General features: G+C 41.2%; 1 protein-coding gene across 3 annotated transcripts in view; it reads right to left on the reverse strand.

Annotated features, from left to right (window-relative positions):
• The window catches only part of LOC109043697 (nephrin), a 407037-nt gene extending 389124 nt beyond the window's left edge, over positions 1–17913 (reverse strand). Inside the window, exon 1 of one of the 3 annotated variants that reach the window (XM_072296973.1) lies at positions 16560–17913. In XM_072296973.1, coding sequence (XP_072153074.1) covers positions 16560–16665 — 106 coding nt within the window. In that variant the 5' untranslated portion in view covers positions 16666–17913. Of the gene's footprint in view, positions 1–14096; positions 15197–16559 lie in introns of those variants that run through there. The other 2 variants (XM_072296974.1, XM_072296975.1) reach the window with 2 other exon arrangements.
• Between the last annotated feature and the right edge of the window lie 7471 nt (positions 17914–25384).

Here is a 25384-nt window from a genome sequence, read left to right on the forward strand (position 1 = left end):
GTGCATATTAAAATTTACGTAAAGCCTACCTTTCTATTGCAGTGTTCACTCATTTCATAATGATTTGAACATCCCTCCGACGCAAAGATATAACTTCCCTTACGAACGAGCCCTACTTTCGATGTGTCCCCGTCGCTCCCCAGGGCTCATGCTAAAATAAAGTTACGCCTTTACGTCGAAGGCTCCGCGATTTCCATCCGGATAATAGTTTGTAACGAGGCACAACAATATCTTGTTACTCCAACTTCGCTCGTGATAAAATTAAAGATCCCCTTCCGATGCGCTGCGCGGCGCAACAAGCCGCCACGAACGCTTATGAAAAATTTTGTCGAGTCGGAGCATTGTTGCCGTTTCGACGGATAAATAAAGAATATTCCTTGACGTTAGGAAAATTTTACCGTGAGTTGGGCGACCCGGTCCGGGCTATGGTGACTGTTGGTGCTCTGTATCCCCGCGAGCGGGAGGATTTGCATTGGAATCGGATGTGAGCGTTGACATTCTCGGTGACAACCCAACGGCAGCGCGGGGCGCGAGCACCTTAAATTGGCAATTAGGTCCATGTTCTCGGAGAGGACTCCGAGGTAATATGACATTATTTTTATTCAACCACCTCCCCCGTTTTGATGACATCGTCGAGTACGCGCTCTCCTCCCGACTGGGAGCGAAAGGAGTTTATTCCGAAGCAGCGAAACAAAGGGACTCGCTCATTTTTAAAGATGACGAGTTTCCGGATACCTTTCTTGAATACGTCGAGCGCATTATGGTGCTCTCGGAGGGAGCGCGTATAATTGCGACGTGTGCGACGCAATTTCTTTAAATTTAACGAGGGGTTTTCCCGGAAAATTGCCTTTTTAACTCCGTCTGCCTGCACGGGAATCGGGGTGCGCGGTGAGCAATTTCGTGAAAATAATAATGGTTAACTTTTCAGACTTTCATATGAGAGCCTCCGTGAAATTTTGTGTGTGCCGGGACATGTTAGAGTTTGAAGGAGTGAGAGAGCCAGCGGTTTTAATTCTATCGCAATGGTGCAAAGTGCCTTGGAATTGTCTGTGGAATTTTCTTACATTATACGAGGAATATACTTACAAAATTTCAATTCAAGATGTTGCATAGGTATCTGTTTAACAAATTAAATATCGGATGAAAGTAATCAAGAACTAATGTAGTTCCGCTAATATAGAGGTGGGCTCTCAACCTAGCGTAAATAATATCTGAAAATCCTCCCCATTGTGGCCGAACCTTTGAGAGCTATTTCTTCAGTTTTGGAGTTTGTTTAAGAGATAACTAGGATCCCTTTTTACTGAGAGTAATCACCACGCGAATCAATTTCTGATTGGTTCCCGTATTTTAGGGACTTTACAATGTCACAAACGGGAATAAAGATTACATTTTCATCAATTGCAAAAATTATAAAGTGGAACGTACCGGGGGTGCGCGTGGAATGAACCGGGGGTTCGACACGGAGCACATGGAATAAGAGTGGGAACTGAGACAGGAATTCGGGAATGGGTTGATCAAACATTACAAAAAATGTCCGATTTATGTAACCTTTATTCCCGTGTGTGACATCCACAAGCCGCGTTGTCTCAACTCTCTCTATGAGGGACTTGAGAGAGAACCAGTGGCATCACCTTTTTCTCGCGAAATTTTACAGCACAATCTCTCATACATCATGTAATAAATCCATTGCCGACATCGGTTGGTCCAGTGGTTAGCGCAACTGATCACAGACCTAGATGTCCCGGGTTCGAATCCCGGCCTCGGTGGCAAGATTTGATGGTCTCAGATCTTGTCACCGTGGAGTGGCATGGATGTTTCTCTTCGTTTCTTCCTTCGTTTCTTCCTTTGTACTTCTGTTTCTACTGTTGTTGTAATCTTCCCATCATTTAGCGGTGGCTGTTTGTCTACACGACTAAAGCCAATGAACTATACCTAGAGTGCGCAAGCTCTCAAAAAAAAACAAGGAGAAACATCCAACATGAATATGTTGGAAAAGCGTGCTGAACAACTGAAATTTCGGAGACATGAGCTTGAATGAATCGCTGAACCAAGAGCTAATAATATCAGCTGTTTTGATATGGCATTCTATCATGGAGTAATGCATAGGGCTCATGTTGTATAGTCAATGGGTACGAAGCACCCATTAAAGTGCGGCGGGAAAAAATATTCTAGATTCAAATCGCTCTAGCGTAAGAAAGGGTTTTTGAAGGATCTGTCAAATGAAATAATACGGTTTTGACCGGAAAATGTTTTCAAGGGTTTCCAATCAGCAGTTCATTCAGTTTTTTGGTAAAAGACTATCAGGGCTTGGCAGTATAACGGTTCAAAGACAAAAAAACGGGTCCGAGGAAAAAATATTTGGACGGCCCGTTGAATAGCATTGGTTTATCGGTGTGCTGTACTATGGTACATCCAAGTGATTTCAAAAAGCGAGCCCTACTGGCACGCTTAAAAATAAATAAATAAATAAATCCATTCCCTACACTTTCGTCTCTGCTCCGCTTTCTCTAAATTTTCGGTCGAAAAGCGCCACCGAGATTTTTCGCGTATTTTAACACAATAGCCGAGACACTAAAAATGGCACAGCTAAAGATAAGGAACTCGATAATTCATGCCGTTTAATAAAACTCACAATTTTCTCAAGGGATACGCTTCGGGACCATATCGCTCGTGGACAGGGGTTTTTGGCGGGAACCACGGGCGAGGATAACGGCGACGAAAAGGGTTTTATCAGGTTTTTATTTGCTTCGGAATGGAGTTTTGAGTGGCATCGACAGAAGCGCGTGCGCTGAAGGGGGCGGACGCTTGTGGTAATGTCCCTTCTTAGTAGAGTAATAACTCAGCGTTGTCGGAGAGAAAGCTATTTGACACACTCCAGGAGTCCAAGCGGCCCGGCCATAAATCTACTTGCTAACCGAAAGCTTATATTACTTTTTCTCTACCGAGTTGTTCCTTCGCTTCGAGGCTTTCCTCTATTTTTGTAAATTTACAAAACCCGCCAACCTCATTTTTTTGCCCTCTCCCCGATCTTGTCCCGACTAGCACTCATGTGACGATTTGTTCGAAAATGGTTGTCGTGTCATCCCTGGAGAAATTGAGTCGGTAGCAGGGTGTCTAGTAATTTTCAAAAAAAAAAATCCCTGATATCCCTCGACAAAACTGCCAAGAACGGGAAGAAATTTAAAATTCTTTGACAGACGAAAAAAATAATTCCCTGACATTTCGCTGACAAAAAGGGGAAACATTCCCAATTTTTCGATATTAACCGAGATATCGCGCTTTGAAAAATTCGATTTATGACGTCATCCACCGCGGGGATGACACCCTTGGATTCTTTCACTTTGCCTCCATCCGAGTTTCACCTTGAGTATCCAATGCAAGTATGTGTCTCCCTGACTTCTGAGAGCAAGGCGGAAGAAACCGAGGATGTGTCACTGTCGCGGTGGGTGACGTCATAAATCTAATTTTTCAAACCGCGACTTCACGGCTAATATTGAACAAAGGAAGTTGCTGTTTGGACAGATCTTCTTATTTTTAGCCAGTCTACAAGAATCAAGTATCAAAATGCGATTCTGTGTCCAGCAGGACTGTTACCGTGGCCCATTCTACACTTTTCCAGTTAAAACTACTGAGGATCAATTGTGCAAGATAATGAAAAATTGTTCGATGCTAGTTTTACTTCAGATAGAAGTTTTTTCTGCACAGTCTGCGACAAGATTGCCACAGAATTTCTCAAGACAGAGAAATTCCCAACCGTTTCCACATGTCAGGGAACATTTTGGTAAAATTCTCGGGAATGACAATTGAAGATATGCCAGATGATTGAAAATATTTGATTGGAAATAGTTTTCAAACAAAATTTGTTCTTCAAAACGTCAAACTCGGTCGAGAAAGCAAATAAATACATGAGTCGCTTTTATAACGCTCTCTGGCGCTTTGCGACGTCTAATCGCCACAAAACTCGGGCTTCCCACAATCCATCAGGGATTTGACACTCCCTCATCTCATTTACCACCCCCTGTCGCCACCCTCTCACTGGGCGTCCCCTTCGTCTCCTCCCAGGAGGAACCCAATCAAGCATCTTCTTTGGCAGCCTCTCTTCTGTCATCCTATTAACATGACCGCAAATAAAGAGGACTTGATAATTTTTCACTGACGTTTTAAAATTCCCTGACATTTCCCGGTATTCCCTGACTGTGGCAACCCTGCTACGATGATGACGAATCGGAGGCCCGTAAGGCAAAAATTGGGGTGTTATTGATATCGCTCAGATTTTTTTTCACCTTCAGACCCACCTGTTCAGAGCGTATTGAAAGGGTGGCGAGAGGTTGATAGCTACTATTTTCGCGATAGAATTGCAGTTTTTAAAGATACAACCCTCCGTTCAGCCGGAGGCTCTGACGTCGCTCCTTGGAAACGGAGTAAATTTATAACTTTTTCGCCTGCATCGTAGATTTTTTTTTTTCATTATCCGAACTTTTTCATTTTCCCGAGTCGGTGTGTTTACGAACTAAGCAATTCAATTATTACGACGTACTTACAAACTTCCTCGGCGGCCGGAGATTTCGTCGTCGGAGTTTACCTTACCGATTCCGAGAGAACCGGGAGCAATCTTAGGATGGAAATTTTCGAAGTTGCGGCGAATTGAATCGAATTCGGCGGAACAAAGCTATCGCACATCATCCGTCGCCAAATTTTCTCCCGCGCTTTATTTATTTAAAGCTGACGCGACCGAACTCTCCGTCTGCAAACTCTGGCGGAAAAACGTCCGGGAAATAAACTGATACGTTCAGCAGAGCGAGGAAATAGAGTTTGGTTCCACAAAAATTTCCTCCCCTGTTTGATACACGATACTTCCTCACAAGTTAAGAAAAAGCCAGCATACTACGTACATTATTTGATCGCGGAGCATACGGAAAGTAATTGGACTGTATTTTGCAATTTGGAACATACAATATGTGGCTCATCCGTTAAAACACATATATCTATAGGAAAAATACTGGTACATACGTTGTTTCTCAACTGAGCCAGAAATTATAGTTCCTAATTGTTAAATGCAGTCCAATTGTTTGTCCTATTTTATTCCCTGCGAGCTGCTTATTGACATTGATAGACAAAGCTATAGACAACGAAGACATAGGGAACACGGAGCGATTCTAATAGTTGAAACGGGTGGTTGTTGTACAATAAGGGGGAGGGGAGGATGAACTAACTACATAACAGGATCTCTGTTGCGTTATGGTTAGTTAGTCTGTTACTTAGCTCCTTTGTTCATTGTAACCACCCGCTTCCACCAACAGAATCTCTTTACTTTCAGTTTGTCTTCCTTGTCTATCGGTTTCTATATTAATTTTGACAATCAGCCCGCTGGATTGTTCTTTTTTATCAGGGGGAAATTTGAATTGACGAAAGATATTCAGGTTAATATCATTGGTCGAGTTAAATTTGGAAATTTTCGAAATGTCGATCGTGTTTGGCGTGAAATTTGACAGTAGAGCGCTTAGCCTCTCAGCGGATTGCGATTAATTTCTAATCCTGGCTTCTATTCAACCATTTCTACTCCATGCATAATGCAGGATTTGCCAGATGCAATGGCAATCTCGCAAGAAAACATTGAATTGCATCCATTTTGTACGAAACGAGAGATAACTCACCGAACCGGAAGACTCGGCACGACATTTCACACGTAATGTGAAAAAAAACTCACCTGAAACAGAAAAATTAATCAATTAAATAATTGAAGTTTAATTAATGAAAGGAAAATATTAAGTTGCGTAATAACTATGGATAATGAGTTGAGAGTTAATAATAAGTAATACACATAGTCATCGATGTGAGAAAACGGATCAAACCGAACGACAGTGGAACGAGAGCCAAACGGAACAACAAGTCCTCTTCGTCAATTAAACAGAGCCGGACGCATGAAGCGCCTTCAAATGCAACGATACCACCTTGCATAGCGCAGACGTTCGAATAGTTGTATCACGACGATTGCCATGAGCGTGAGTTGTACGGGGGCAATATTTCATAGGCGGATCCAGACACCTCGAACGAAGGGGGGCGGAAGGGAGGTCAGGAGACCTTCCTTGGAAAATTTTTGAATTTTCGAAGCATCTAATATGCGGTTTGGGTCAATTTCGTCATGAATAATTGCCAAATGAGAGGCTTGGAGGACAAGGCGTATAAGTGCAGTTATTGCGGAAAAATTAAGATATTCATGAACCCAACTAAAACTAGTTTAAAGGTATATTCTGTGAAAATTCACGACTAAAATCCAACTTTAAGGCATCAAAAAGTGAATTTAAACTCCCTATCCGCCATAAGACTCCACGTAATTTTGAAACTTTAAGCACGTACTCGTATTTCTTGAAATAGCGAAAACTGCACTTATGCGCCTTGTCCTGCAAGCCCCTCGGATCGCATTTAGCAAAACGGAACAAGCGTAATTACAGTGTTGTAAAAATGTTGCTTCTTCATAATTATCTAAAAAATCTCCCAGAATAGCAAAGAGATTTTTCCTCCCTCCAAAAAATTGTTAATTTAAAAAAAAAATAATTACGTAAATTTGAATACGTACATTTTACCGCAGAAAAATCAGAAACAGAAAGAGATTGAGGAACATTGGAAGAAGAATGAAATGAAACGTGAAGAATTGGAAGAAAAGGGTGAAGGATAAATTGGCGAGGAAAAGCAGGAAGAAAAATATGACGGTTAAGAAACGAGACAATGGGAGGAAAAATTGGGGTAGAAGAGAAAGATGGAGAAAAAATCAAATCGCAGAAAAATTAGACGGTAAAGAGGGAGAGATAAGTATAGAAATTAGTGAATGAATGGAGAAGTAGGAGTAGGAGAAGTAGTAGTAGTAGTAGTAGTAGTAGTAGAGTAGTAGTAGCAGTAGTAGTAGTAGTAGTAGTAGTAGTAGAAGTAGTAGTAGTAGTAGTAGTAGTGGTAGTAGTAGTGGTAGTAGTAGTAGTAGTAGTAGTAGTAGTAGTAGTAGTAGTAGTAGTAGTAGTATGCACGGAGAAACTGCTGACCAGTTAGTCTAGATTCGAGTTTCAAGACATCTAACACTTAAGTCAGCTGTCGAGGTCGGTCAACATCGAACTTCAGTTCCTATCTAAGTACTTCAGATGTACCTTGTTTCTCGCAGCCAAGTAGAATAAGTCAGGTGTAATCCACTCGAAGCTGCACATGAGTGTTCGTATTCTAATGAAAACTTAGAGTCCTATGACTAAATTCGGGTCCCAGCACGAATTTTGTTTCTCGTGCAGTGTAGTACATATTTATTTTATAGAAGTGCCTTAGCTACTTCGGTCATTCAGACCTCTGCAATTTAAAGATGGACATTTTTGGAGATAAATGAGGAACTAAACAAGACGTGGAAACGAGAGAGCGGACGAGGAAAAAGAATGAAAAGGAGAAAAAGAGGAAGACAGAGACGAGGGGAAGTTATCAGGTTTTTTGGTCCGAGTACCTCCCTCCTTCCATTGGGAAGCTACACCTACACCCTGCGCCTGGCGCTCCACTCCGCCCGCGTGTTTAACACCCGTGTCTCCGGTGCAGGCTCTTGTAAAATCTCGCACTCGGGCGCTTCCTGATGCCATTAAAATTGTTCAGAGCAGGAGCCAAGCGCGGTCTCCGGGCTCCCCGTTCTCAAGCTCCCGCCTTCCTTCCTTGCACTCTGTAAGGGGCGCCCGTCAAGTCCCTGCAAAACGGGGATGGATGTGTGCTCCCAACGAAATAAGTAAACATGCTAAGCTACCTGTCTTTGCGTCGTTGGTACTTCACGCCCCATTTATCCGCCCGTGTCATAGCTCATGTGCCACGCCGATGTTTTTAGCCGGATCAGCGCTAATCCTCCCGAGCTGGCAACGCCGTTCTGCCTTCGTTTAAATTATGTATAATAATCGATTCTTGGTGAACATGTTTTATAGGCGGATCCGTACAAAAAGAGGGAAAAAAGAGAAGGAGGAAAGAAGGAAGGAACGGAGGACAAAAGAAGGAAGAATGACGCTTGCAAATTGTGCAACTTCTTCTTTTCTTCTAAAAATACTTAGTATATGTACAATATTCAAATTTACGTAATTATTTTGTTTTTTAATTAACAATTTTTTGGTGGGAAGAAAAATCTATTTGCTATTTTGGGAGATTTTTTTTAGACGAGAATTTAGGACGTGGTACTAAGCAAGAACGGAGACTATGTGCATTATAGCGTGCAAGTCCTGTTACGCATAATACTCTTATGGGTCATCATGGCTCATGTCTTAATGACACATAGTTCTGGTGGGACAGAAATCCGTCCAATTTAGATGAAGAAGCGACATTTTTACAACACTGCAATTACGCTGCATGGTTCTTTTTTGCTAAATGCGATCCGAGGGGCTTGCAGGACAAGGCGCATAAGTGCAACTTTTGCTATTTTAAGAAATACGTGCTTAAAGTTTCAAAATTACCTGGAGCCTTATGGCGGATAGGGAGTTTAAATTCAAATTAATTAAATTGATAATTTTTGATGCCTTAAAGTTGGATTTAAGTCGTGAATTTTACAGAATATACTTTCAAACTAGTTTTGGTTGGGTTCATGAATATCTTGATTTTTCCGCAATAACTGCACTTATACGCCTTGTCCTCCAAGCCTCTCATTTCAAGCCTCAAATTTTCACGCTTCTGATTCTACTTCTTCTCGCCTCTCATTTTTTGTCGGCAAAATACAATTTTATCGATTATTCGAAATAGAAAGGAAGTTTCAGTATCCCCCCCCTCCGGCCATTACAACGCACAGTGGATCGAGTCAATTAGAGAGGTCAGACATGAAATGTCTACCTAAAACTGCAAATTTTGATGTTTAATTCCTCGCATTTTTTTTTTTTTAAAGAATAAGGGATGCTTCTTGTAGAAAATTTCACGAGAAATCCAGTGGAACCATCTTTAAAGCCTCAATATTTTGTATAAACGGAGTTATAAGCTTGTAAAGTTTCCAAATTTCGTCCGACCTCTCCCATTGACTCGATCCAATGTGCGACGCCACACATCGGATCGAGTCAATAGGATAGGTCGGACAAAATTCGGAAACTTCGAACGCTTACAACTCCGTTCATACAAAACTTTGAGGTTCTAAAAGTGACTTCATTGGTTTCCTCGTGAAATTTTCTTCGAGGAGCACCCCTCAAAGTTTAAAATTTGACGAGATAAACATAAAAATGTGCAGTGTTTGTCAAAAATCTAATGTCCAACACTGAAAAAAAAAGCTCGGTGTATTTACTAAGAAAAGGGTAAAGTTGCCAAGAATTCAGGGTTTTATTTGATCCCAATTTTTTCTGGGTAAAATTACCACTTATGGAATTCGTAATTCTACCGAGAAATCGCGGTAAAATTATTGAACTTTCTCGGTAATTTTACTGGACCTTGATAAAAAAAACCAATATTTTTTATCGACTGTGGTAGAATTACCGAGATGAAATGGCAAAGTTACCGGGAATTGATTACCAATAAAAGTGGTATTCTTACCTGAAAAAAACAGTGAAAATACGGGTTTGTAGGTAAGCTTACCAGTCTGTCTTGGTAAAATTACCAATAATTGGTAAAAAAAGTGAGATGGTAAAGGTACCAACGGACCTTGGTAAAAACGCCGAGAATTTTTTTTCAGTGAACGTCTCCAATTGACTCGATCCACTGTGCGCCAGGTCTCTGTCGAAAGGGGTTAAGCTCCGAACAACTTGTGAAAAAGTCAACCCTCCTTCGCCAATAAACTCGTAACTGCGCGGGGATTCGATCGGAGGAAGGCGGTTTTCGGTGGAGAGAGCGGAGCCGTCTTCGGGTTGCCAAGATGAATGAAAGGGAAGGCCAGGCCCGAACGGGAAGTGAGAAGCCCCGCGCCGGAAAGAATCAAATTATCCAAGTTTGGTAAGGTTTAACTCCAACTCTTTTGAGTGTCTCCTGTTCCGCGCCGAGCGCGTTGGATGCGAGAGAAATACAATTATAGGATAAATAAATAAAAAAATAAATAAAATAAAATAAAATAAACTGTAATCATGCCGAGCCGCCCGGGTTTGCGCTTCCAACGCGACTGCTTTGCGAAAACATTTAGCTTTCTCCCCCGAGGTGTTTTTTTGTTTCCCTCTACGAGGAAGTAAATTACTTTGAGTTGCAAGGAGGCAGAGTGTTATTTGGACAGAGTTTATCAGAAATGAACTAGGCGCGCGTGAACACATTAGTGAAAGCGCCTATCTGTACGGACAAATCAATGGCGGGTGTGTCGTTTCTGAATCACGCCGAACGATGAAAGTTCATCTCTGCTAAACTCGACCTTTATTTTTTGTTCGTATAAAAGATACACCAAGAATGAAAAAGGTCAGATCGCATTGTGACAGTACTGTCAAAATTGTAAATTTTTTAAATGAGTGATTCTTGGCTACATGGACTCTGACGAGAATTGGTACGAACATTTACGGATGAGGGTAAATTAGTTGTAATATTATGCTATTGAAATTGCGGCATTTTAAATTGCTATTTGAAAACTTGTAAAAAAAAACTATGAGTTGAAAAAAAACCCTCTTAATAGACATAGTTATAGACTGCAATTATCAGAATAAAAGTTACTCGTATAATAGGGAAAACAAGGGATTATAATCTTTGAGTGGTTTGAAACATTTTTCGGGGGTGCAAATTTTGATTAATATGCCCGGGCCCCTATCTGTGAATTAATCATTCTTTCCTTAGGAAGTCTAAAGACCAAACAGTTGTTTTTAAACTTGTACAGGAAGAACGTAAGTTATTGTTGGAAGAATTTCCATAAATGATTTTAAATTCATCAAACTTTTTCCAATTAATATTTCAACCTGAAAGTCATCAAAGCTTCAAGAAAAAGTCTTTAGGAATCACTGCCACGGAAGGCTCTCAAGGGTTTAGCCAATTTTCATTGAAATTGCAAGTTTTTTTTTCTTTATTTCTTTTTACTTTACTCCGAAAATTTCAATTCTTTCCCCAAATGAACAAGGGCACAAAGAATAGAACTTTAAAGAAAGGAATCACATTCATGAGCATATTTAAAAAAACACTCGTTCAAATAACGGAATTTAAAGCGTCTACTTTGAAGTACGTAGCTTTAAGTTATGGTTCGTTATATTAGCTAATATTAGCGTAAGTGTCTAAAGACCAGAAGGGTTTGCCAATTTTCATAAAAGCCGCCCTATCTTTTCCAACATTAACATTATACCGATCGAGGAAAAACTCAAAGTATGAAATTTTAATAATGGAGTAAGTTTACTATAGCCTCAACATCAACATTACAATGGATCGTTTTCGATACATCAAACAAGTGAGATTGTATCCATATCGATTGGGTTAAAATTTATCATAGCCTCAAAAGTCTATTGAGAAATCTGAGGGAAAGGGTTTCTTGTGATTTTTTTTTCTTGTGATTACAAAATGGCGATGAAAAGTGAAATAGTCAGGAATATTCTCCTGTGTAGCTTTTCTTACTGAAAGCCTAAAATTTTCGTTTGAGGGCACGTTCTATTGTTTTGAACTAATCGATACACCGAGCCACCATCAAATCGATCTATCGAATTGGACGGAATCGCATCTATCGAATCTATCACGGACGTTACCTCAGAACAGAACAAGAACAAAACGAGACAGCGAGATTCCTTTCCGTCAGATAAACGAGGCCAGGACGCATGAAGCGCCTTCAAAATCGCCTGATACTGCCTTGCACTGCAAGGACGTTCGAATAGTTGTATCACAGCGTTTGCCACGGAGTTCGAGTTGAAATGCCGTACCAACATTCATACGTTATCGAATTCTGTTCAATGAAATCCGAGTTTTCTATGTAATTTGTGAAAATAGTCTTTCGTAAAATCAATTAATCCGCAGACTGCTCTTTCTTTACCCTCTTTTCTAACCTAAAGATGTAAAAATTTCCTGTCAAAATGTCTTAATTGATTTTCCGACCCAATTAGAGAGGTCCTGCTCCTTTGAAAAAATTGCCTCCGTAGAGAAACGCCTTTTCGCTCGTAAACGGATGTAAAAATTCAGTGCAATGTATACATACTTTTTTGGACATTTTAATTAAAATATGAAAGACATTTATTTGCAAAAAACGTATCGTTGATTCTTGCTCATCAACGACGCAACCGTTAGCTCAATCGTACAGCATCATGTACGTGGCTCTTCGAAAAACTATTCATTGCACATGACCCACAGATTAAGGTTATCCCGGATAATCTTTAATGAAGGGAATAAAAGATGCTAAGTCTTTGTTAATTGAGTTTATAATGTCGTGCGAGGCTCGCTCATTTTGCTGCTTCCGATAAAATCGATTTTCATGTTTGAAACCTGTTGCGGCACAGAACCTACCCACCGCACCTACCACACACGAAGTTCGCTACTAATTCTCTCCACATTCTGTAATATTGAGAAGTTCTGTCCTTTGTGAACCGCACTCCTTTGCACTCAATTCTTGGAACTTATCTTTGGGATCCCGTCGTCCCTTTTTATTGCGAACATGAGGCGAGGTTTTCAAGAAGCACCCGAACGTCATATCTTGGAAATCGAAAATTAATAACTTGGTACATTTACTGCCCGCTTTCTACCCTTGAAAAAAGTTGGTAGTATGACTTTTTACGTTTTCGGGGGTAAAGCGAAGCATTTTTTTAATTTAAATGTTTTGAAAATTCATCAGATTTAATTTGAATTTACGAAGGGTATTCGTGACGAGCAGTTACTTTGTATGTACTGTAGCAAATATTCCTTACTTAGGTACCTACTTCCACAATATGTACATTATGAATGCAATACCAAAGTTTCTCTCGTTGTTTTTTTTTCATCAAAAACAAGTGAGTTGAACAAAAACAAGAAGTAAATGAAAGATTGGAAATTTCGGTTAAATATTTCAAGAAATTTCACGAGGTTGAGAATTATTTCATACTTTTCAGGGGCTAGAGTATACAACCCGCACTCAAACACATAAAAATAGAAGGAAGTCACAATTTTTACGAAAACACACAAATTTTGAGACACATGAGAAGGAATCGGGATTTTTCAATATCTTTCATAAATTTCTGAAATTCCATAAAATATTCCACGTGAACTTTCAGTAAATTTTTTTGCCTGAAATTTTGCTGCTAGGGAAAAATGCCGTATGATACGTTCAGGCGTTGCCAAATTTCTTCTGGTAAATCACAAATCTTCGAAGAATTTGCGAATATTTTTCTTCGAAATTTTCAGATAATTTTGTTCGCAATTCTACTTGAAGTTTCTGAAAATTTCAAGGAAAGGTATTCAAAACTTTCCTCAAAAATAATAATTTTATCGAAGGAAATTTGACAAATCTCGAATGTTCATACGGCGTTTTTCTTTAGTACAGCGGTACTGTATTCCTATGGACGGTGCACACGTGAATTTAATAGTGGGTTGAATTCTGCCGTCCAATGGTCTAATCCAGGTTGCCACGGAATCCAGAAAAATAAATTCCCTGACATTTCTCTAATTTCTCTCTCACATTTTGGTAAAATTCCCTGACAATTGCGGATGTGTCAGATGCTTAAAAACATATGATTTAAAATGGTTTTTGGGCAAAATTTTTTCAGAAAGTGATTGCGGAGGATGGTAACACAGCAAAGCCCCGCAGATTATTGCCCCGTGAAACTCACCCTATTGGGGTGCGTGGAGCAATGCATCAAAATTAGAATCGCGGGGCAATGAAACCAAATTTTTGCATTGCCCCGCAAAGCATGGAGCAATGAAATAGAATTTTTGCAATGCCCCGCAGTGGTGCGGAGCAATGAGACAAAATTTTTGCAATGCCCCGCACCAAAATTTTACAGTTCCATTTCCCCGCACCTTTGTCATTTGTCTCACTTGCCTGCAAATTACTTACTACAAATAAGGGATATTCAATTGAAAAATTCAGTTGGACATATAGAAACCCCAATTGTCACCTGGGCCCAAGTTCATGGTGTTATCCTCTCAGTATAGTAGGTAAGTGGTGAGGAAACACAGTGTTGCTCACAGGCCTCAAACCCTCTGAAGCACCTCGCGCCAGGCCTTAGGCGTAACTCATGTCATATTATACTACAAATATAAGAAATGAGTACCTGCAAATACAAGAGAGGTGTGATTTGCATCATCTACACCTAGTTGGTAGGTATTGCAAATTCTTCAAACAACCTACCTATGAGCACTGTTTGGCACCTCTCCAATAACACAAACGAATTCCACTAATTTCACTCAAAGAAAACTCAAAAATATACCATGAAATGAAGGGAAAACCCCTTGATTAGGACTAGGGGCACGTTTTCATCTTGATACTCTAATGTAAACAACTAATCATAACAAAGCAACAAGTGATAACACTGATAAACAGACCGGTTCAAGAAGTTCCTCATCATGACGGTAGAGTGCAGGAACACTTGAGTCCGAGTCCACCACCACCAATGATACCGCGAATTTCGAAATAAGCGCGGTGTCATTGAATGAGCGCGCCCGCCCTGCTCATGCCGCCGAAAAAAATCTCAGAACGTTGAGTATAGCAAAGTTGATACTCTCATGATATTATTTCGTCCGAGATTGCTATCTCATCTGTGAAATATACTCGAGCAGAATTAATGCATCTTGAAATGAAGACGGCAAAATCCATTTTTCAGATGAGCCCAGGATGACGTTAGAATGGGAACTGGCGTTGGGGGGCTTATCTGGAAAATAGACTTTGCTCCCTTCGATGCCTTAAGTGGGAAACCTGCTTGATTTTCTCTACAGTGAGGTTATACTTTTCATCCATAAGAGTCTTGCTCCACTTGGAAGTTTATCCTCATGTCATATTAAAACATTCAGACCAAGAGAGAAAACTGAATACCTATTCCTTTTTTTTAGTGTATGAAATATCACAATTACACAACTTTCAGTCAAAACCTACAGTAATCTGCTTTCACACTAGGCAAATAAGTTCAGAACACCCTTTAAAACCTTGGAAATATTTATTAAAAACACATCTTGGATTCCATTTAATGCATACCTTAAATGCTTCAGCACCCAAAACTTTGAATTTTGATAATTACCTAAAATGTTTGAGAGCCAATGAAAGTATTTGGGGAGGATTTTGCAAAAGTGGACTTTCCTTACCTCAATCATTCCTGAAAATTCTTATTTTAAGGAAATTAAATTTAGAACCGCTCAGTTGAGATTTACTTTATCCCTCATATTATCAAGTTTGATATAATTTTTTTTTTTTTTTTTTTTTTTTTTTTTTTTTTTTTTTTTAATCGATTTTCTTACATTCGATTGTTGATATTACACAAAGGCTGTTTCAAGCTAATTGTTCACTGTCAAATATGAAAAATTGAAATAGTCACAATGCAAACACGAACAAGAAATTGAATGGAATGACCTGCCCAACTCGTGGTTACAAATCGCACCATGTTTATAAGTTTAAATCTTCATTTTTAGCACCTGATGATGAGCAATTAGCTTGAGACTGCCGTGGTGTAGGTAATATCATGAATCAAATTGAAGAAAATCGGTGTGAAAAAGTTTTATATTAACCTAAATTCAGCACAACGAGATGACGTTTAAGTCTTAACTCTCTTAGAGACGTTTCATAACATGTTTGAAAACAAATGCAATTTTAGAGGAAAGCGTTGGTAAAAGCGAACATGTCTCCAACCCAATCATTGTTGAAAATTTGTCCGTAATTTCTCCTGACTTTTTGAAATGGAGAATTGGCGCACAAAGATGTTATTGCTTTATCGGAGAGTGCCTAATGAGCTGTGTTCGCAGTATTTTTCATAATTTTTTTTCTAACATGGGAAATTGGAGAAAAATAGATTTAAAAGTGAGAAAATGTACCGCCTTGTGACGTCATCTGGCGGCATTTTCCATTTAAACACATGTATTTTAGCAGATTAGGTTATTTTGTGATATTTCCTCCAACAATTGTCCAATTTAGAAACCAAGGATATCCTCGTGCACAGTTTTCCTACAGTAGTAGTGCCATTTTCAGGATGAAAAATACAAAATTAAAGACCCCTGAAAATTCTCCATTCCCTGACATTTTCCGGTACACTGAAAAAAAAGACATTGGATCTAGAGTCCAGACTCTTGAAAACATTGACAAGAAAAAATACTCTTGATTCAATCGGATTTTTGCTTGAATCAAAACGAAATCCGCTTAAATAAGAGGCTTGGTTCTTGATTTAAGCTAGATTCTGATTGAATCAAGAGTACTTTTTCTTGTAGATGTTTTTAAGAGTCTGGACTCGAGATCCAATGTGTTTTTTTTCCAGTGTTGGTTTCCTTGTAAACTTTTCTTGCACAGGGTGTCTACTCTACAAGTCCGGAAAGTCCGGATTGATTCAATCGGATTTTTGCTTGAATCAAAACGAAATCCGCTTAAATAAGATGCTTGGTTCTTGATTTAAGCTAGATTCTGATTGAATCAAGAGTACTTTTTCTTGTAGATGTTTTTAAGAGTCTGGACTCTAGATACAATGTGTTTTTTTTCCAGTGTATTCCCTGGCCGTGGCAACCCTACTAATCTAATGATATTGTCTGACGGATCCTACCTTCTTTGGCAGAGTGAGCGGCCCCCGCAAAAGTGGCGAACCAGACGAGGAGGGCGCCGAGACCCCATTTGCCGGCCCCCTCTCCGACAAGTCTGTGGTCCCCCATCAACAATCACACCGCTTCAATTTCACCAATTTCATTTTCCCACCGTGGGCGCGCACTTTACACCGAACCGACCGCACTAATCCACAAAAACCGCACTCATACCGCCTTCGACGTATCCATTTCCACTGTCACCCTCGAACCGGCACCGATTTTTAGACCGACTTGAAATCTCGATCCCGTGCACATCTCCGAACGCAGAGGAGTTTGACCTCACAGGAACATTGATAAGTCATACTGATCTTCTTCCGAACTTACTATATCATTTTATCGAACCTCGTTTGGACGGTTAGTCCTGAATTACTACAACTACCTCACTAATACGCATAAAAAAAGCAGTGATTTTATAGGTTTCTTCTCAAACTATTCGGAGGAATTAGAACTGAAATGTGATCGTAACGTAATAAATAACTGATCCATCACATAATACTTAAATTATCCTGTCGAATGATTGTTTCAACTTACGATATTGGTGGGATCAATTTATCACTAACGAGAAACAAAATAATATTTCGAATTCAATTTATCCCTCTAACGCTTAAAGCGGGGAGGTAAGCAGTAATAAGCGTGCCGAATCAGGAGCCTCCTACAAATTCTTCGACCATTCTGCGTATCCCACACAAAAAAATCGTCCCAAGATCGAGGTGATGCAAAATGGAATTCCTTCTCCGCGAATCCCTGTTTTCCTCCGAAATATTTTACCGCTATAGAATTTTTACAAGTTTCGGAGGTCGTAAAATTTTTCAGGGCCAAATTACATGGAAACTGAGGAAAGGACTTTTTTAAGAACACCTGAATCGATTACTTCACAGTAATCTTTCCGATCAAACACCCGACACTGCTTGCAAAACATATCGCGAAAAATTCGAGTGGAAGTATCACACCATGGCACTGTCAAAGCTATCACTATTGAAAATGTTCCTACAGAACAGAAAGATTTTTCAATCGCGATTTTTCAAGCGGCACTCGTTTCAAGCGACATTTCCGGACACGAAAACTACTGAACTTGGAAATTTGGCAATTTCAAGTAGAATTCGGTCATCCCGGCGGAACCGTGATCGAAGAATGCGGTTCCGTTTCCTAAGTTTCAACCGATTTTAAAGTACGTGGTTTTCGGGGTTGGACCGATAAATTCGCAAAAATGTCCACACTCGGGGGTTGAAATTTTACGGAGGCACAACAAAGAGAGGCGTGAGCGGAGGGTGGTAGCGAGCGACACGGTCGAGGGAAGTTTCCAGCAAAACTGAGCCGCGGAAGTCAGCGCCGCGCCGCGGTGGGGTGGCGAGGGAGGAGTCCGAGTGGCGGCTGCGGGGTAGACGGCCGGGCCGGGCGGGAGGGGGCGGAAGGGGGCGGGAGGGGGCGCAGCGCAGGGGCGCAAGGGCGCTGGGGGTGAGAGCATTGTTGGCAAGTCCCTGCGCTACCCGTGCACCGCACCGTGGTCCACGCTTCCGCATTCCTCCTGACCAACATCACCCGAATGGAGATGTTGCATGTGTGAGGGATTTGCGATTTGACCATTGATTCTTATGTAAAAGTTCGCGAAAAACACGATGGTGCCACTGGTTTTCTCTGAAATCATCTCCCAAGCTCAAAAAAAGCTCTCAAAGTGAGGCCAAAATGGAGGGGATATCCCACCCTACCCTGAGAGTCCACCTCTACATCAAGACAAACTCCCCATGCAAAGACAGGGAGCAAATACATTGACAGGGCTGCCACTTTATTTGGGGACTCTAAAACTGAAAACACGGCATCCCTGCTAATGTATTTCCTCCTATCTGTGCATGGAGAGTTTGACTTAATGTAGAGGTGGACTCTGACGATGGGGTGAGATATCCCCTCCATTTTGGCCTCAACTTGAGAGCTTTTTTTGAGCTTGAGAGTTGATTGAGAGAAAACCAGTGGCACCATCGTGTTTCTCGCGAACTTTTACATAAGAATCAATGGTCAAATCGCAAATCCCTCACACATGCAACATCTCCATTGCCGCCATCCGATACCATACGCTTTTTAATGTGTCAGGGAGCATTTCTACCGTGCTAAGAAATAACACACTGGGAAAAAAACACAATGGGATCTAGAGTCCAGACTCTTGAGAACATTGACAAGAAAAAGGACTGATTCAATCAGATTTAAGCTTAAATCAAAAGGAAATCCGCTCAAATTAAGAGGCTTGGTTCTTGATTTAAGCTAGATTCTGATTGAATCTAGAGTACATTTTCTTGTCGATGTTTTTAAGAGTCTGGACTCTAGATCCAGTGTGGTTTTTTTTCCAGTGTACGAGACTATGTCCTGATTACGTTATGCATGCTGTTGCGTGTGCATTTCTGCCGTACTTCCTAACAGTTCGAGAAATTATTCAAAATGGTGACAGAGTCTAAAAAAGCATCTTATTCTTGCTATCCTCAAGAATTATTATCCTTCTACTGACAATAAGGAGGAAGGAGACGGTTTTTTTACTCTCCTGGAAAATCGTGTTTTCCGAGATACGCTCTTCTGCACTTTCACCATCGATTAGTACCTAACACAGAGCGGTGGCATGCTGCCAGCGCGAAACGCGCATTGGCGCCTACAAACCTAAGGGGATACTTCAAGCATTGCGCGAAACGCGCATTGGCGCCTACAAACCTAAGGGGATACTTCAAGCATTGCGCATCTGATTGAATCAAGAGTATTTTTTCTTGTCGATGTTATTAAGAGTCTGGACTCTAGATCCAATGTGTTTTTTTTTTCCAGTGCACCGTATGAGCCTTCAAACGTTGCCAGGTTTCCTTCGAAAAAAACCGAATTTACAGGGAAATGTGAATATTTCTTTCCAAAATTTCCAGAAAATTTGTACGCAATTTAACCTAAGATATCTGAAAATTTTAAGGGAAAATGTGCATGAATGTCATCAAAAATGCATGTTTTATCGAGGCAAATTTGGCAACTCCCGAATGTTTATACGGCGTTCTTCCTTAGCACGACAGATTCACAGATGGAGCTCTTGCATGTGTCAGGAATTTGCGATTCCAGTATTGCACGTATATCTTGTTTTGGTTTGTCTTTTTTGTCTATAGCTTTGTCTATTGATTTCAACAATCAGCCCGCAGATTCGATCCTGGAGGCTGTCGATAACGATGTTCGACACGATTTTCAACACAAATATTCGGTCGATTTGACACACGTGTTTAACTTCCTATATTAACACCAGATTTTGGTTACTTTTTCATACTGTGTGATTCCAATATTAAATTGCGCGAGAAACACGATGGTGCCCCTAGTTTCCTCTAAAAGAAACTCCAAAACTCCAAAAAGCTCTCAAAGTTGAACAGGGTTGCCACTTTGTTTGGAGACTTAAATCTGAAAACACGGCAACCCTTCTAATGTAATTTGCTCCTCATCAGTGCATGAAGATTTTGACTAAATATAGAGGTGGAACTCTCACGATCGCATGAGATATCCCCTCCATTTAGGCCTCAACTCTGAGAGCGTTTTTTTTTGAGCTTGAGAGTTAAGAGAAAACCAGTGGCACCATCGTGTAACTCGGAAAATTTTAGAAGGGAATCAGTATGGAAATCAGACATGTGTTAGCATGCTTACGCGTAAATTAGTACCTTATCTACTTGTCAATTTCTGGGATCGAGAGGGGTAAGGACTTCGTCAAGCGTCACGTAATTTTTAAAGGGGGTCCGAGATCGCGTTACAAGGGGGAGGAGGAGAGTCAAAAATGCCGAAAATGGGCGTTATGTATGAGGTGCATTTCCGCAGCAGCGCTAGTCACAGATACGCGCTTTGATGGTTTAAGCTCATATTATGTGGGTGGAGTCTACGCCAAATAAGTTGACGCACTTTTAGACTGCGACAGAAGATCGTCTGACTTCACTTCAACACTCAAAGTAATATTAGAAGGAGCAAGATGACGGATCTTCTGTCGCAGTCTAAAAGTGCGTCAACTTAGTTGGCGCGGACACTATATCTAATTAGACTACATTATGCAATAGGGAACCACTAGCTCAGGCTCTTCCATAAAAGCACCTTTCTGCTTAGGGCAACCGATATCATATTTGGATTACATTTTGCATCAAGGAACCACTATCTCTGGCTATCCCATTAAAGAACATATCTGCATTGGGAAACCAATGGCATGTATGTTGTTTCTAAAATGAGCCATAAATAGTGGTTCCATATTGCAAAATGTAATCCATTTGTTGTTTCTAAAATGAGCAAGATCGTCGGGTCGGGATGTCTCGCCGGGAGAACCACCAGTCCTTGTGACGGGGGAGGGGGTGCTTAGGTTTTTAGTCGGGGTCCGCACCCACTCGCGCGCGGCTGACTATCGAGCATGCCTCAATCTCGTGTGTGCGGGGTGCGGGTGACCCTCTCGAACCCCATGTCAGCTGGTTGCGGCTGTCGGGGGGTAGGACTGGCCGCCCGTTCCTGGCACATGCGAGCATTCATGTTGTCCATGCTTCCTGGGGCTCATGCGGACATCGAGATACGCCCCCACGTCAGAGGAGCGACGAATTGGACCCGAGTGCGGCGGGGAACAGCGAGGCCTAGACGTCGCGTCGCGGCGCGCTGCAAGGCTCGAGCGTGGCGCGCGGCGTGTCCTACCCTGGAACCCCTTCAATCACGGCAATCGTCACCCTTGCTCGACTTGTGAATGCTGACGCTGCCAAGAATTATGAAGATAATAGCTCAATCATTCGGTTCTCTTGTCGGAGACGAAGTGGGATGTACCCGGGTTCATCCACAACCCCCCCCCCCACCCCCACCAGCGCGTGCCCCCCCCCTCCTTGTCATTCCTTATTGAGCTTTGTATTTTAACACGATTTAAGAAAAGGACGAGTGGATTTTGTTCGTTTGATGAGGCTCCACCCCACGGCCACTTTGCGGTCCGCAACTCCTCCCGCGGGCATACCCTCCCTCCCTCGCCCTCCCAGATGAGCAATTATTGAAAATTCGATGCTGCCAAATTCCCTCCGATAAAATATTCACTATTGAGAGTTTATTAATAAATTTTAGTGCATATATCGGTGGCTAGGGAATAATACCGCCTTTCTGCAAACTGACGATGTTGCGGGGGAAAGATGATACTTCACCATTTTTGTTACGTTGAGGTTAGATTTGCAATTTTTTTATACGTTACAGCGTCTCTACAACGCTCAGGGTTGCCACAGAATTTATAAAATGAAATTTCCTGTCATTTCCCTGATTTCTCCGTCACAATTTGGTGAAATCCCTGAAATTAAGGATATGTCAGATTTTTCATTTTACCTTTGTTTTTCCCGATCACTTGATTGTAGATTGTAGTTAGCGATAGCTATTTCGATCATCAGATCATCCTGGACTACATGGTAAACACTATTGAGTCACATGGTAGACACTGGTAATCTTATTAAAAACATATTAAAACTTATTAAAAACGTAACGGTGTTGGTGCGTGCGCACATCTCTGAATAGGATCGGAAGGGCTATCAGCGTTGCCATATATATTTGTCAAATATGTCAGATGTTTAGAAGGACATAATTTGAAATAGTTTTCAAGCAAAATTTGTTGTCCGAAACGTCAGACCTCATTCTAGAAAGGAAATACAGGTGACTTGAAAATTTATCCCTGACATATTCGTCATTTTCCCCGACATTTCCAGGATTTCTCTGACTTTCTAAAATTTCCTGGCATTTCCCCGGTTTTCCCGATATTTCCTGACTGTGGCAACCCTGAAAGCCCCCATGCGGAATTGGAAAAAAACTAAAAACACCAGCTTTTAACACAGTATATTTAGTATTTCAACACAGTATTTAACACAGAAGTATGCGGCAAGAAGAATGCGGCAAAGTCGCTGACTCATTTTCGCCAAAATATTCAGTTGGGCGGTATTGTTTAAGCCTTCGATATGCCAAAAGGAGTCCATCTAAACTGCGAGCCTACACAAGCCCAAGATGACATTTTGAGTGCCTGTTTAAGGAACAGTCCATTAACTACGTAGAGTTTTATGGGGTGGATGGGTCTTCATAATTGTGTGACTGAGTGTTACAAGCGGTGGGAGGAAGAGTCAAGCTTAGCGATAAGTAATAGTATGTTCACTGGATTAGAACTTTCATTTTCCTTAAAATTAATGTACAACTTATTGTCCTTTGTATTAATTTTATTTTCCACATTTCTTTATTTCACTCCTGTTTTCTGTGTGTTTCTGTTGACTCTAGCGCAAGAGCGGGGCTAAATTCCAGGTTTAGCAACTAATCTCAATGTCAATATCAAAATATTTTTCAGCGATTCATCATACGAAGTTCTTCCTTAGCACGGCAGCACAATCACGAGACCGTCGGAAGCGTCCCAGATAAGACATAATATTTTTACAATATTGGGCAAATATTGTCAGTATTGTCGCAATATTTACATAATACATGACGATATTTTGATAATATTTTAATCAAAATTATTTTTTAAACAAATATTTAAAGAATCTTTTTTAGTATTTTTAAAAATAATATGTTGACCCGAAATATTATAAAAATATTGACACAGTATTTCACAGTATTTTAAAGTATTGGCACAGTAGTTATGTCAAAAGGAAATATGATGTACACTTTTAACATTGCCTAAATATTTAACCAATATTGGCCCAATGTTTGCATAAATATCCAAGCAATATCGTTTAAATATTGGCTAAATATTTCTGTCTTATCTGGGGTAGGCGGAGTGTGGCAACAGGGAAAGCGCCAGGGCGGGCAGGAGAGGCATAGCATAGCTGCATAGCGTCTCCCGAAACACTTTGCCGGAGCACTCCTTCGAAGGAGACAAAAACCGGAAGGAAGGGGGTGAGAGGGGCAAACCGAAAAAGAGAACAAAAAAAGATAAATACCAGTGTCGCCCCTCCGAAAGTCGGAGTCCGGCGGACCCGCTGCGGTAATATTAACGATGAAATATCGTATGCAATTACATCTGGGAATAAGTTGGACTTTGAAAATTGGAGTAAGGTCGGAGAACTGCGCTGTCGTGCTGAGGAAAAACGCCGTAAGAGCCCTCAGGCGTTGCCAAATTTCCTTCGGTAAATCGCGAATTTTCGGGGGAAATTTGTGAATATTTTTTCTTCCAATTTTTCAAAAAAATTTATTCACAATTCCACCTAAAGTTTCCAAAAATTTTGAGGAAAAATACTCATAACTTCCCTCAGAAATAAACGATTCATCGAGGGAAATTTGGCAACTCTCGGATGTGCATACGGCGTTCTTCCTCAGTGCGGTGGAGCCGCGGGGGAAAGAACAGGTGAAGATGTCGCCGGAGCAGGAGCTGTCTTTAGCCGGGGCCAAAGCTCGTTTAAATGCTAATTTAGGCCAATAACCTTAATAGCGGCTTGTCGCCTGTCCGTAACGTGTAACTTTTTGGATTCGACCTCTTTGTCCCTCTTACCCCCCCCCCCCCCCCCTATACCGCAACCTCCACCTCGACTGGCCCCTGGATCCTGGATGCCTTGCAGATTTGTCAGATCCATGCAAAAAACTTCGTTAAACTTGACTTGAAAGCAGAGATGCACCGGGAGAAAACCCAGCCAATCAGTATACTGCCGTGCCATGTAAGAACGCCGTATGAGCCATCAAATGTTGCCGAATTTCCCTCGAAAAATCATGAATTTTCAGGAAAATTAGGATACATTTCTCCTCCGATTTTTCGGAGGATTTTGTTCAATCTGAAAAGTCTGAAAATTTCAAGGAAAATTATTGAGAACTTTCTTCAAATATTTATATTTTCCTAGAAGAAATTCGGCAACATTCGAATGCTTATACGGCGTTTTTACTACAGCATAGACCTCCCGTCGTTAAAAGTAACCTAACCTGCCGAAAATTCGATGAATCGTAGGTAAATAGTCAAATTCGGCATTTTGTTGAATGCGTGGGCAAATAGTCAAGATGGGGGGCTTTGAAGACAAGGCGAGTAGGTACAGTTTTTGCTACTTCGAGAAATACTTGATTCAAGTTTCGAATTTACATTATCGAGAATTTAATTGCAGACGGAATGCGGATCGGGGGCGTAGAGGACGCACCCCCCCTCCTTCCTTCCTTCCTTCCTTCCTTCCTTCCTTCCTTCATTCTTCCTTCCTTCTTCTTCCTTCTCCTTTTCCCTTTTTTTTTGGGGGGGGGGGGTTAAGATGTCCGCCTATGCTCGCAAAAAGAAAAAGAGTCCGCAAAAAGGGCCCGGGGTGCTATTTGGCACTGGCTGTCGGCAAAACGTGAAATCCAAAAAAGTAAATTTGTTTACCCGATCATGACGTCACGGCTGGGCCTGCTGGCGTCCATAGCCTCTAAATGGGTGGGTGACGATCGAACACCATTCGCCATTGGCCTTCATCTCTTTTTCCCCTTGTAAAAGCACTGTGAAGGCATTCAAAGCGTGACTCAGGCCACTAATTTAACCGCGCGCCGTATTTTAATTCCGACATGAGATGAAAGTTTGAACTTGTTGAAACCCACCCGCTGCCGCAGCGCAGCGCATCTGAGATACCAATCTGTGATATTAAAATCTGTAGTCGAATGCTCAATGAGCTGAGGTACGGGCAGACTTTATCCCGAGACAAATGAAAGTAGATCCTCTCATATTGATCACGCCAAGCCCATTTTGTCCTCCCTTTTATACCGAAGCACTGAAACTGCATTGCTCTGTTGCAATGTCTTTGCTCGCACTTTGCTTTTACACGCTGGAAAAAAAACTCCGGACATACCGTAGACATATCGTTCGCATTCG

Source organism: Bemisia tabaci, chromosome 2, assembly GCF_918797505.1.
Source record: "Bemisia tabaci chromosome 2, PGI_BMITA_v3".
NCBI classification, from domain to species: Eukaryota; Metazoa; Arthropoda; class Insecta; order Hemiptera; family Aleyrodidae; genus Bemisia; species Bemisia tabaci.